At 40.0% G+C, this 14511-nt stretch overlaps 1 protein-coding gene across 1 annotated transcript; it reads left to right on the top strand.

Moving 5' to 3' along the window:
• Positions 1 to 8170: 8170 nt before the first annotated feature.
• LOC115663311 (uncharacterized) lies at positions 8171 to 14084 on the top strand. The gene is made up of 8 exons (XM_030585327.2): positions 8171 to 8960; positions 9315 to 9854; positions 10212 to 11420; positions 11529 to 11856; positions 12286 to 12541; positions 12637 to 12973; positions 13078 to 13436; positions 13586 to 14084. The coding sequence occupies exons 1-8, from the start codon at positions 8790 to 8792 to the stop codon at positions 13854 to 13856; spliced, it is 3471 nt and encodes a 1156-aa protein (XP_030441187.1). The 5' UTR covers positions 8171 to 8789; the 3' UTR covers positions 13857 to 14084.
• Positions 14085 to 14511: the final 427 nt, after the last annotated feature.

The raw sequence follows: 14511 nt of genomic DNA, 5'->3' as shown, positions 1-14511 counted from the left end.
TGCCCGTTGTCGGCTCTCGTGCATTTTCTTTTTTCTTTTTTTTTACACTCTCGGGAGGATTTAAAAAAAATATTAATTTTTTTTTTTACGTGATATGACGTTTGCAGTTGCTTGTTATTAGCGGACAGGAGGAGGCGCGAAGAGAAAACGGAATCGTGTCCGAGAAGAAATCTGGGCCGTTCTTTTTCTTTTCTTTGGGTCGACAGAGAAGAAATCTGGGCCGTTCGCGTGGTCCGAAAGGGCTTTTCGTTTTGGAGGTGTGTGGGAAGGTAGGATGTGTATGGGTTGGCAGCTACAATTCTGGGTTTTTTTTTTTTGGTCAAACAGCTACAATTCTGGGTTGACCAGGAAGTTTTTTTTTTTAAATGATTACTATTCTTCATTTACTTGAAAAAGAGGCGTGCTCTGTATATGTACACATTTAATGGAAAATGTCAAATTGTGTCGCTTCCATTGGGGCCCGTACATATTCGTTTTTCTTCTAGTGTAAATGGAAGAGGTAAAATTGGCCGAATTAAAATAATGAAAATGTTAAATAAAACAATTTGATTACCCACACTCACTTAAGAAAATGTACTTGATAAAGTTATCTGGGAAAATTCCAAATAAGGCTCATAGGTGTCATCATTTTCTTAAATAATTGCATGGATCTTGTTTTAATTAAGGGTCTGAAGTGCCCTTAATTTCTCAAATAAAGATTTGGAGTGGACATTATTTCAATTAATGATCTGAAGTGGCCATATTAGTATCAAAGAAAGGCCTGATCTCACTAACTGGTCAATGTCATTTTTGTTCTTTTTTTTTTCTCTTTTTTCTACTATAAAAAAGAAACAGAGGCTAATTTTTTTAAAAAAAAAGAAAACATAAAAAATAGGAGAGAAGGAATATTAGCCTTTTTTCTTTTTTATGGAAAGAAAAAAGTAAAGGATAAAAACGCCATTGATCAACCGCCGAGGTTAGGTTCTTCTTTGAGACTGACATGATCGATTCAAGTCCTTAATTGATATAAGATCCATTTCAGATCCTTATTTGAGAAATTGAGGACACTTTGGGTCCTTAATTGAAATAAAGTCAACTTCATATCCTTATTTGAGAAAATAATAACACTTCATACTTTTATTTAGAATTTTCTTATTTAATTGTTCTTATAGTGCAATCAACCTTCTCGTTGTCCTCTATATGAATAGTTGGTGTACTCTTTCGTTTTATTTTTTAAACGGTAAATACATGTTTATTTTTAGTTCTTGAAAAAGTAGCAAAACATTCCGACAATGTTTTCTTTTTAGAAAAGAACTTACGTAGTATTAAAAGGAAGGGAAAATGACACAAACAGTCCCTGAATTTTAATTCAATGTGCAATTTGATTCATGAATTTTTAATTTATTTAATATAGTCCCTGAACTTTAGCCTAATGTTTAATTTGGTCTCTGAACTTTTGATTTGTTCAATGTGGTCCCTGAACTTTTAGTGTATGTTTAATTTAGTCCCTACACTATTTGAAAATGTCCAATATAGTCTTTCAACTAATTCAAGTTCATGGACTACATTAGATATTTTCATATAGTTTATGGACTAAATTGAACATATACTAAAAGTTCAGGAACCACATTAAACAAATTAAAAATTGAGGGACCAAATTGAAAATTAGGCTAAAGATCATGAACTATATTGAACAAATTAAAAGTTTATGGATCAAATTGCACATTGGATTAAAGTTCAGGGACTGTTTGTGTCATTATCCCTAAAAGGAAAAACTAACGTCGAGTTGTATTTTATTTTAATTTTATTGTGCTATTAATCTTACTATTAGCACATGACGTTGCACAAGGAACAAAAATTATTCACGCGCGCGCGAAAACCAGTTATTATTAATACGATCATTATTTCGTTTTTTCAAATCATTAACTTATTTGGTTCCACAACTGGGCTCTTGGCCTTTGGTGAACCAGAAGGGGCGAATGTTGATGCGAATGTTAAATATATAGGAGGTACATTGGAAGAAGAATGATAGACGCTTGTGTGAAATTTATGTTAGGTTAGATCTCTACCATACATAAAGTAATTTTTTTTTATAGAACTAGTTTTCTCTCGAAAATTCCATGAAGATTAATACAAATGATGGGAAATGAATTATAATTCTATCTCGTCATACTATAAGCAAAACTGTAACGTGATAGACGATAATCCCATAAATCTCTAGTAATATTTTAAATTGAAATCTTCCATGTTAGAATTACCATATAATCTCACAAGTGTCCGGAAACTTGAATTCTAAATCTCTCTAAAGTAAGGATTATAGAGGAAATAATCGAAAAAGTCATAAATTTAGTGCATTTATGCAAATTCAATATTAAGCTTTTCAATTTGACCAAATTAATCCTAAATATCTTGACGATTTGCCAATTTAATAATAAACCTTTACACAATTTGCCAATTTAGTCCTAAACCTTTTGACGATTTGCTAATTTAGTCCTTTAGGCTAATTTTGGTCAGACAACACTGATGTTGCAGTCTAGTCTACACGGGCCCCTCGACATAGCACATTTGGCGTCGACTTGGATAACTTTTTGTAATTTTTTTAATTTTCTGAATTTTTTTCTTTTTACTTCTTTTTGCCATTTCCCTTTTATTCTCCACTGGCCGTTGCTGAGGCCTGGCGATGGCTAGCGGAGGGAAAAAGGAAAAAAATAAAAAAGAAACAAAAAGAATAATAAATTTGGAATATAAAAGATTGAAAAAATTGTCTATGTCAGCGTTGGCTGAACCACGTAGGATGATCAACACTGACTAGATCGTCACGTTAACGATTTCTGGTTAAAATTAGTCGAAAAGGGCCGAAATCAACGGATCGTAAAAAGATTTAGGACTAAATTAGCAAATTATTAAAAGGTTTAGGACTAAATTAGTGCAATTGAAAGGTTTAGACTTAATTGGCAAATCGTTAAAAGGTTTAGGACTAAATTGGCCGAATCAAAAGGTTTAAGATTGAATGCACAAGTGTAATAGGTCAATGACTTTTTTTAGTAGTTTTCCCAAAATCGTAATTTGACGGATAATGATCTCATAAATCTCTCAAAATTTTTTGTGTAAAATCTTCCTATCTAGAATTATCACATAATTCCACAAGTCTCCAGAAACTTGAATTTCAAATCTCTCCGTGTAACAACTATTAGACCCAATTGCCAAAATTGTCTGAACCCTATCAAAATTCCCTTTCATTCAAATATATTTGAAAGTTCAATCTTAACACACAATACTGAGCATGTAAAGGGGCCAAAAAAGCCCAAACAACCATGCAATGGTACTCTTCGGCGCACAAATACCCACTTGATCGCCTAAAGGCTAAAATTAGAGGAACTAATCCTGCCAAAGGTTGGAATCGTATGACTGCAAATGAGCTGTCTCGCAAAGCAAGTTGGCTAATCAATAGACACAAGCACGTACTACCGTCCCTGTGAACATGTACAGAGACAATTCGTCCCTAGTCATGTGTAAGTGTAAGTATTACTTAAGGGGGAATATGGTTTTAGGTCCTCGTCGAACAATTTCAGTACTCGTGTACTAATCACGACCAAGTCTCATTTCTGATAACCATAACCAGTCATAAGATCGAGGTGCATGTACACGCATGTACATGCATGTGCTCGTTAATCTGAATCCAAACTCCAAGCATTCAGGACACCAATTACTTCAGACATGGAAAAACGAAGTACATTTATGGTACATGCAAGAAGCTTAGCATTAGGGGTGAGAATGGTCTGGGTAGGCAGTTCCTAACATTGAACCGGAATCCACCCGCTAAGGACCGGTCCCGAAAAATTAGAACTGGAAACTGCCCGTTGGTTCCATAGATTCACCCGAGAACAGGACTGCTAAGCTTCACACAAATGGAGGTAACAGAGAGCGAGATAGGGAGGCGATGAACGGCTGGAGGCGCGGCCATGAGTTAATGGGAGTTGAGAGTCGAGGTGTGAGTCAATGGGCGATGAGCTTAAGAGTCGATACTATGAATGAGAGATAGAGAGACGACTCAGACAAAATGAGAGTGAAACGAGATTAACACTGAGTTGATGAGCGTTGGGCTTTAGATTAAAGATTTTAGGGTTTTCATTTTTCTTAAATTTTTTTTGTTGGAAATTTTTCTTAAAAATTATATATATATATTACTAGTTCGGTCCGGATGGGTGGTACCACGTCTAGAACTAGAAACCGGGAACCAGACCTGTCTCCACGGGAACCGTCGGTTCCGTTCTAGTCTGGTTCCTTTGCACACTCCTACTTAAGCATGCAAGAAAGCTATACCCAAAGTAACTTTTGTTTGTTGGGTTTAGGCATACAACTCTGCTACGAAAAAATGTGGAACGATGAAGAAGCCTATCTTTGCTTGCAAAGCCACATGCACTGTGCAAAAAGCTTGGAAAAATTACTCAGTCGGCCCTAAATCTATTGTACGGATGTCAATTATGTTGAAAATTTTTCAATTTTGTCAATTTAGTCCTAAATTTTTGCCTGACATTCTAATATAGTCTTTTGAATCAATTTTTGGCAAAAATTACTGATATGACGGTCCAGTCATTACTGGCCGTCCTACATGGCACGCAGTCACGTTAGTGATCTCCGGCAATAATTGGTTGGAAGGACTGCATTGAAATTTCGCGCAAAAGTATAAGGTTAAATTGGTAAAATTAAAAGGTTTAGTACTAAATTAACATTTGTATAATAAATTTATGATTGATCGGATAATTTTCTTTAAAAAGCTTCCCATGCAAAGTTTTGTTGAAATCGTATCAAATAGTGTTTGGGAACATGAGTAGACTCAAGACTTTTCAAGAGCCATCATCATCTTCCTTTCTCGCCCCCTCATGCTTGACCCGAGGTCTTAAATGATCATTATTCGATTTTCAAATCACGAGGGAAAGAGAATGATGGACGCTTATGTGTTGGCTCTTTGTCTTTCCAGTTAGCATTGCCACATAACCCTCAACAAGTTTTCAGAAACTCGAATTTTAAATCTATCAATGTGTTGTCAAAATTATGACGGTCCAATCATCGCCGGCTGTCCTACATGGCACGCAGTCACGTCAACAATCTCCGATAATAATTGGCTGGAAGGGCTACATTGAAATTTCGCGCAAAAGTATAAGGTCAAATTGGCAAAATTGAAAAGTTTAGTACTAAATTATCATTTGGATAATAAATTTATGATCGATCAGATAATTTTCCTTAAAAAGCTTCTCATGCAAAGTTTTGTCGAAATCGTATCAAATAGTGTTTGGGAACACGAGGAGACTCGAGACTTTTCAAGAGCCATCTTCCTTTCTCGCCCCCGTTTGCTTGACCCGAGGTCTTAAATGATCATTATTCGATTTTCAAATCACGAGTGAAAGAGAATGATGGACGCTTAAGTGTTGGCTCTTTGTCTTTCCAATTAGCATTGCCATAGAACCCTCAACAAGTTTTCAGAAACTCGAATTTCAAATCTATCAATGTGTTGTCAAAATTATCCGAGCCCTTTAAAAAATTTCCTTTCATCCAATACATCCGAAAATTTAATCTTACATACAATACGGAGTATTCATTTTGGAGTATTAAAAAGGGGTCAAATAACCATACAATAGCACCCTTCGCTTGTTCGGTGCACAAATACCCACTCGATCGCCTAGTTAAGGGGGTTGTGCTTTCAGGTCCTCCTCGAGTGATTTTAGTGTTCATGTGTTTCGCCGAAAATGATTCGTCGATGAAATACTTTTCACTGAAATTGGTTCTTCGGTTTAATTAAGAGGAGACGAGTTTTGTGGCAATTCCGGAAGGGAGTCTCAATGAATCCCAAGGAACAATAGAGATGCTTCATTGGAATTTAATCGACAATGAAGTACATAACACTTTGCTGGAATTTAATCGACGCGAAGTGTGATGATAAAGATACCACATTGGAATTTAATCGATGGCGATGATATCAAAACTACAACTAAGGTACAAGCCGGAATTTAATAGATGATGAAGTATCCGAAACTACGACTAAAGTACGGGAATTTAAATTGCGGAAAAGTTTAGGTAAAGATAAATTTGTATGAATGTAGAGTTTTTTGATGGGAAAAGTGCCAAAAAAGTCCTAAACCTTTTGCATTAGTGCCAATTTAGTCCTAAACCTTTTTTTGGTGCCAATTCAGTCCTAAACCTTTTGCATTGGTGCCAATTTAGTCCTAAACCTTTTTTTGGTGCCAATTAAGTCCTAAACCTTTTAAATTGGTGCCAATTCAGTTCTAAACCTTTTGTTTTTGTGCCAATTTAATCCTTCCGGCCAATTTAGACCGGAATTTGCCTACGTGGACGCCTGCCGGCCGGCGGCCGGTCACCGGCGCCGACGTGGACAACTTTAATATTTTTTTAATATTTTTTTGAATTTTTATTTTTTTCCTTTTTTTCTTTTTTTTTGGTTGTCTTCCTCCTTACTATGGCCGGTCGCCGGTCCGGCGACCGGCCGAGGCCAGAGGCCGGCGAGGGCGAGCCTCGCCTTGGTCGGGCGAGGCTCGAGCCCTCGCCGGAGGCCGCGGCGAGGGCGAGCCTCGCCATGGTCGGGCGAGCCTCGCCATGGTCGGGCGAGGCCCGACCTCGCCGGATCCGGGCGAACGCCGACCTCGCCGGATCCGGCGAGGTCGGGCCTCGCCCGACCATGGCGAGGCTCGCCCTCGCCGCGCCTCCGGCGAGGTCGGGCCTCGCCGGCGGCCGGGCGAGGCTCGACCTTGCCGGATCCGGCGAGGTCGAGCCTCGCCCGACCATGGCGAGGCTCGGCCTCGCCGGCGAGGCCGCCCTCCCCAAGTGGCCGGCGAGGTCGAGCTCGCCGGCCACCGGCCTCGGCCTGCCGGACCGGCGACCGGCCGATGATGAAGAAGAAACCAAAAAAAAGTGGAAAAAAAAAAAAAAAAGGAAAAAAATAAAAATTCAAAAAAATATTAAAATATTATTTAATTTGTCCACGTCAGCGCCGGTGACCGGCCGGCAGGCGTCCACGTCAGCAAATTCCGGTCAAAATTGACCGGAAGGACTAAATTGGCACAAAAATAAAAGGTTTAGGACTGAATTGGCACCAATTTAAAAGGTTTAGGACTTAATTGGCACCAAAAAAAGGTTTAGGACTAAATTGGCACCAATGCAAAAGGTTTAGGACTGAATTGGCACCAAAAAAAGGTTTAGGACTAAATTGGCACTAATGCAAAAGGTTTAGGACTTTTTTGGCACTTTTCCCGTTTTTTGATTGATCGAATGGGATTTACAAAGAGCACACTTGGGTATTTACAATCCTTACAGATGTCAGTTACACATGGCGGTTACTAAACTTGAAAGAAGAAACAACTCCCTTTCAGTGGTTATTGGAAGTTACTTCACAAATGAATATAACATAATCAACGAACAGTTATCTTCGTGTTGATTGCTCGCCATCGATATCGATGACTTTGTCGAGAAACTTCAAGACTCCCGGCGATAACTTCACATTATGTTGTCGATGATTTCACTGATAAGTTGATGATTCCTTTAAGTTATCGGTAATTCTGTTCATAAATGACTAGACTTTGCTCCCATCGATCAAGTCTATCACTTGTCGATAATAAAAAAAAAAAAGGCCATTTTTGGGTGTAAATATCATAGTATGTCAAACAGAACCAAACACAACCGTTCTTAAGATCAAGATGCATGTACACTGTCGTCATTCAAATACGAAAAAGGAATGCGGTCCTGCCAATCTCAATCCAAGCTCCAAACGGGATGTTGGACACCGCATATTTCAGACGAGGAAAGACCGCGTGTACGGTAACAGTGACGAAAGCATAGCCCCACGCAAACCATTGTTCGTGGGTATACGGCCGACATCTTACTTTTTCATTTTCTTGGTCGGAAAGGCAGACATCTAGCTGTGATTCGCATTACTGGGGAACGATGGAAAAAGCCCGTATTGCAAAGCGACATGCATTGTGCAACAAGCTTTATAGCATGTGAAGTTTTGGCGAAATCGGTTCAAATACTGTAGAGGAAGTACGAGGAGACCGACACTTTTCGTGGGTCCGTCGGCTTCCTCTGGGCCCCTTTTTCACACTGCCCGCGGTCACTCACCGATCGTCTTTGTTAAAGGCTCGTCTCGGACAGGATTGATTCACAAGCGTATGGGTCCTCGTCGAACAATGTCGGTACTCGTGTACTGATCACGACCACATCTCATTTTCTAATTTCCATAACCAGTCATAAGATTAAGGCGCATGTACACGCGTGTTGTCAATTAAAACAGAGAAAGGAACATGTGCTTGTTAATCTGAATCCAAACTCCAAACATTCAGGACACCAGTTATTTGAGACAAGAAAAAACAGTGTGTACGTGTGGTACACGCAAGAAATCTTAACATGCAAGAAATCTTTACCCAAAGTAACTTTTGTTTGTTGGTTTGAGGCATACAACTTCTTCGCTTTGAAAAAAATGTGGAACGATGAAGAAGCCCGTCTTGCAAAGCCACATGCATTGTGCAAAAAGCTCAGCATGTAAAGTTTTGGCGAAATCGGATCAAATAGCGCGGGAATACGAGGAAACCCAAGACTTTTCTAGAGTCATCAGCTTCGTTTCTTGCGCTTTTCACTTTACCCGAAGTCACTCACCGATCGTCATTTTAAATGCTCATCTCGAACGGGAGTGATTCACGAGTATTAAAGGTGCTCGCTTCTATATATTGCGCTCTCGGTCTCTCGTTGTTTGAAACTCTCAGTCATACTTATCATCTTCGACGGGAGAGTAAGGATTTTTTATGGCTTCAGAGACTAGTCTCAGAATGAGCAAAGGATGGTTGGTCATGGATTCTAGAGAAGGTGCAGACGCTGGTTCTAGCAGGAGGAAAGACAAGCCCAGGGACCTTACTGATATTATCTTCTCTTGGTCTCTTCGAGAAATCTTCAATATCAATCTCTACAGGGACAAGGTTCTCTTTTCTTAATCTCTTTCCTGTCTTGTTTTTCCTTTTTTTTAGGCTATATTGTTGTTCTGATCATGCTTTGGTACTATTATCAGTATAAGTTTAATGGATGTTAGCTTGAAATTTTTAAATGATGTTAGTTCCTCGCTCTTTTGCAATGGTTCTTTTGTGAGCCTTGTTATGTAAAGTAGGACTGCTGTATGGTGGAGAGTTATTAGGTGTTCGGGGATATATTTCCTCCTCTAATATGCTATATAGTGTCCTATCCGTGTAACATTGATACGACAGATGACAGAGTCGCCCGATCCATGGAGTGACGTTGGTTGGTCATGTTCGATTTTCAATACACCCGTTTTGTAGGTGGAGAGCATCCCAGAGTCATTTCAATCGGTTGCGCAATACCTTGCTTCTTATATCTTTCCTTTGCTGGAGGAAACACGAGCTGGTCTCTGTTCAAGTATGCAGAATGTATCTAGGCTGCCTTTCGCCAAAGTCACTGGGTTTGTTAAAGGCGAGAAGAATGCTTACCACGTCGAAGTGGATTACTGGAGAAACATGTCCACTTACCGTGGCAAGGAGCCTTACAAAACTTCCCCTGGAGATGTTTTGATGTTGACTAATGCTAAGCCGCATACCATTCCCAGCTTAGAAAGGTTTGCAGGAAGATGGGCATTTGCATCAGTCGGTGAGATGGTAGAAGGTGGGGACGGGGATGCTCGAACATCAACAAAGTTCAAAGTCAAGGCATTTTTTAACAATGAAATGAACGATGTTCGTGCCTGCAAGTCAATGTATGCAGTTTTCCTTATGAATGCAGTCACTAACGATAGGATATGGAATGGGCTACACAGATTGTCGAACTTGAAGATTGTAAAGGAAGTTCTATGTACAAATTCAGTGGTAAGAATTTTCTGAAATTATTATCCCCGTACAGTCAACGGTAAACATATTATTGCCGCAATAAAACTTCACCCTGATTATACAAAAGAAACTTCATTCTCTTTTGAGTTAGCTTGTTATTTCTCGAAACAGTCCAGAGAAGCTCGCTCCGGATCACATGATCACAATAAAATTCAACGCTGCAGTAATATAACCAAGATTCAATGATAGACCCTGTTTATACATCACACCATCCTTTGTGCTCAATGTTTGTGCAGGTTGTACAGGGATGCAACATAATTAATACAATTCATGGTTTCTAATCTTTACTTAGATTATTAGGGTGTCAATTTTTAAAAGATATGTGTTTGTTTGCAGGCTTTGAAAGATTGCAATCTCTGTATTACTCGAAGTCATGGCTCTGGACACGAGAGTCTTGATAAGAACTTATTTAGTAGTCTGAATGAATCTCAGACGAAAGCAGTTCTGGCTTGTCTCGATAGCATCGAGTGCCAACACAGGTCGGCTGTAGAAATGATACAGGGTCCTCCAGGGACAGGGAAGACCAATACTGTCGCAGCGCTGCTCTTTACTCTCTTGAAAAAGAAACACAGAACCCTTGTTTGTGCTCCAACAAATGTTGCCATCAAGGAATTGGCATCTCGTGTTTTGCAGCTGGTGAAACAATCGGTTTGCACAAACTCTCGTGGGGAAAGGTTGTTCTGTAACTTAGGAGACGTGCTATGTTTCGGGAACAAGGAGCGGATGAAAGTAGATTCAGATATGGAGGAAATATACTTGGATCATCGCGTTGATTGTATTGCTCAGTGCTTTTCTGTACTCACTGGTTGGCAGCGTTGTCTAACTTCCATGATCGATACTCTCAATGACTGTGTCCGTGAATACCACCTTTTACTGGAGAATGAAGGCAATATTATATTGGAGCGTAATGGTAACGAGGTTCGGAGCAAATGTAGAAGCAGCAAAAATGAATCCAAACTTGAATTTAAATCATTTCTGGATTTTTTCAAGCTCAGATTCAAGTCAAGTGCAGAGTCTCTCCGAAGATGCTTCTCCATCTTATGCACCCATATATCCAAAAGTTACCTTTTGGAGCATAATTTCCAGGATATTAAATCCCTTCTCATCTTACTCGATTCTTTTCAAATTCCACTATATAGAGAGAAGTTGGATTCGAGAAAGTTGAAGGAGGCATTTTCATCGGACCCATCTTCATTCAAAAGTTGCACAGATCCACTATATACAGCATTATCGTTGAAGAGACGTGAGTGCCTCTCTGTTTTGCAAACTCTCAATACGTCTCTTGGAAAGCTAAACCTTCCAACATTTACGTGTAAGGAAAAGATAGCGGAGTTCTGTTATCAAGCGGCTTCCTTGATTTTCTGCACTGCTTCTAGCTCATATAAGCTGTACTCCCTGGAAATGGAGCCTGTCAGTTTAGTGGTGATCGATGAGGCTGCGCAGCTGAAAGAATGCGAGTCAATGATTCCGCTACAAATTCGAGGTGTCAGGAACGCAATTTTAGTTGGAGATGAATGTCAGTTGCCTGCTGTGGTTGAGAGCAAGGTATGTCATCGCTGAATGTTTGTCTAGCAACGTGCACATGCATACATAAACAAGAATGATCTTATACTTAATTGACCTTAAAGTTTTTGAATGTTTTTATTTCTATAGCTTTCTAGCAAGGCTGGCTTTGGAAGGAGTCTCTTCGAAAGGTTGAGTTCTCTGGGTCATCCTAGACACCTTCTCAATGTCCAGTACAGAATGCATCCCGCAATAAGTGCCTTTCCAATATCAACCTTTTACAAAAACCAAATTCTGGATGGGCCGAATGTTACTGGCAAAAGTTACAGAAAATGTCATTTGCAGTGGCCAATGTTTGGCCCGTACTCCTTCATAGATATTCTTAATGGAAGAGAAGAAGGTGGGGATAATGGACGTAGCCTTAGAAACTACGCTGAGGTAGGAGTTGTATCGAAGATTTTGAAGAATCTATACGAAGGTATGCCGCGAGAGAATTTCGCCAGTTTATTGTTTCCTGCCAGACAGTATACATTGATGCAAATAAAGACTATATCTTTGCACATGTTTGGTTATTTATGTGGAAGCACCTTTTGCCATACTATCGTATAGCATGGGCAGCCAGTTGTTGACTGCCGAAGCTGCAAGAGAAGAATATTTCTGTTCAATCTTACCATGAAGTCTATTTAGTTTCTTGGGATGTATAGAGAGATTTGCATAGCTTTATATGCTTATTGACACGGGAGATGATATGCTTTCTTGTCATTTTTAGGTCATTAACTTAGGCTTGCAGGACACATGAGACAGGAATCGGAGGTGTACATAACACTTCCACGTTGGTGTCGTCGTAACTTGTAGGATTTATGACTTCTGTGGCACATCTAATTAGATCATATTGGTTTTTCTGCAGCATGCAAATCTTCAGGCGAAGATTTAAGTGTTGGCGTGATATCTCCATATGGAGCTCAGGTTGCTGCAATACAGCACGAAATTGGAAAAAGTTATGAAAATATCGAAGGCTTTACAGTGAAAGTGAGGACAGTGGATGGGTTTCAAGGGGGTGAAGAGGATGTCATAATAGTATCGACCGTAAGATCAAACCCTCGCGGTTCTATCGGGTTCGTTTCTGATCCTAAGAGAACCAATGTCACTATCACCAGGGCAAGGTAGTCTCTTCTATTCCTGCTTAACCGGGGCAATTTGAATTTTGCAATAAGATGTTATTTACAAACAATTTCTGCTTTTTGCTGCCTCTATGTAGATACTCTCTTTGGATATTGGGAAACGAGAGAACGCTGACGAGAAGCAAATCTGTGTGGGAAGCTTTGGTTCATGATGCCAAGAGCCGCGGGTGTTTCTTCAGCATTGATGATGTTAACGCTATTTTGGATGGGAAGAATAAACAGCTTGATGATCCAATTGATGGAAGTAGTGTACTATTTAGAAATGAGAGGTGGAGGGCAAACTGCCCTCATGATGCTAAGAGCCGAGAATGTTCCTCCAGTAGTGATGAAGTTAAAGCCATTATGGATGGGAAGAAGGAGAATATTCGGCTCGATGATCCGCTCGATGTCCTATTTAGAAATGCTCGGTGGAGGGTAAAGAACTTTGCCCGATGGTTTTCTTTGCTGTATTTGCCGGCTCAAAATGAACATTCGATTTTTGCAGAATCAATGACAATACTTTTTCTTGTCATCTGTAGGTTTTCTTCGGCGATAACTTTGTGAAGTCTTTCAGAAAGCTTACGTCACATAAGACCAAGATGTCAATCTTGGACCTCTTATCAAAACTTGCTGGTGGCTGGAGACCTGAGAAGAGCTATGTGGGTTTACTCCCTACAATCTGTTCTGATATGGTGAAGCAATTCGAGGTTGATGGTCTCTACGTGCTGTGCACTGTCGATATAGATATACTTAAGGAACCGAGATACATCCAAATCCTGAAGATTTGGGATGTATTGCCCTTAAGGGATGCAGCGAGACTGGTTAAACGTCTCGACAGTGAGTTCAAAGCATATGCAGACGATTTCATTAGTCTGTGCAACGAGAAATGTCTCGAGGGGTAAGTCTCAATTTTTTTCCGAACTTCAGATTAAAGACTTTTAAATAGTCTATACGATTCACTTTCTTGGATAAATGACCGCAAGAATGACTGGAATTGATCTTTTCCGAACTATTATCTGATTTGCGCATGTATCTTCCGTTGTATAGGGATCAGATAGTTCCAAAGACGTGGGATTCTTCTCATGGTATTGCTCGTTTCCATAGTCCGGATCAAGTTCAAGCAGGGAGTGGTTTCGGGGCCGATATTTCGAATCCGGGAACGAGCGAGAGCCTGCTTTCAATGAGATTCCACCCCTCATCATCAGGTGTGATCAGGCACTTGTTTTCGGAGGACCACGATGGCGAAGCGAATCTTGCATCTGAAGTAACCGAGCTAGATCAAGAGATGAATTCCCGATTCGGCGGGCTTCATATTTGAGCAAACCCATGTTGTTCCCCTTCTTCACAGGCAGCTTCTTTTGACAGAATCAGGGGATAACACAATTTCTTTACGAGGAATGTTTCGTTCGGGGTCGGAATTTCTGCGCCCGTGCCGGGTATTTTCGAGAAGGCGTGGACCTTCTAAATCATCTATCTTTTTCTAGTTTTATGTCTGGATATATTTGGTTGAAATAATGGCATAGAATTTTCGGTTCAGGTGTCATAACTTTATTTCTGTTTCTTTTTCGTCTCTAGTTTGTGAATTCAAATATAGGATTACATACCTAAGTCCAACAGTAACATAGACAGCAGAATCAATCGAGATTCGAGACATCCGGAATCGGCTATCCATCGTCTCGTTCATTGATTAGGCAAAAACGAACAATAATCGCACACAGCACGAACAGTCCTTGCAATCGAACCACTCACCGAACAGCGAAACGAACACCATTTGCATCCTTTCTCGAGCGATTGATGACACGAGAAGCGCAAAGCTGGAACCTCCGGAGCAAGAGATCCAAGGAGCTATAGAGATGATCCACCGAGCGGAGGAACTCTGAATCACTCGCAAATCCAGAGATGATCAAGCGAGAATGATGCGCAAATCGCTGTGGATTTTGGGGTTTCAAGCCAAACAAAGATGTTGATGGAGA

The sequence above is a fragment of the Syzygium oleosum genome, unplaced genomic scaffold, assembly GCF_021117445.2.
Source record: "Syzygium oleosum isolate NSW1041296 unplaced genomic scaffold, Sole_v2.1 Sole_v2.05, whole genome shotgun sequence".
Lineage (NCBI taxonomy): Eukaryota > Viridiplantae > Streptophyta > Magnoliopsida > Myrtales > Myrtaceae > Syzygium > Syzygium oleosum.
The sequence above is the reverse complement of the archived record's forward strand: the minus strand, read 5'-3'. Positions and strand labels throughout refer to the sequence as shown.

Bases quoted from the DNA above. Each gene is read 5' to 3' on its own strand.
- LOC115663311 (XM_030585327.2), top strand. From the start codon at position 8,790: ATGGCTTCAGAGACTAGTCTCAGAATGAGCAAAGGATGGTTGGTCATG. The intron at 9,855-10,211 runs GTAAGAATTTTC...GTTTGTTTGCAG, and splicing joins TTCTATGTACAAATTCAGTG to GCTTTGAAAGATTGCAATCT. The intron at 12,974-13,077 runs GTAAAGAACTTT...TGTCATCTGTAG, and splicing joins TTAGAAATGCTCGGTGGAGG to GTTTTCTTCGGCGATAACTT.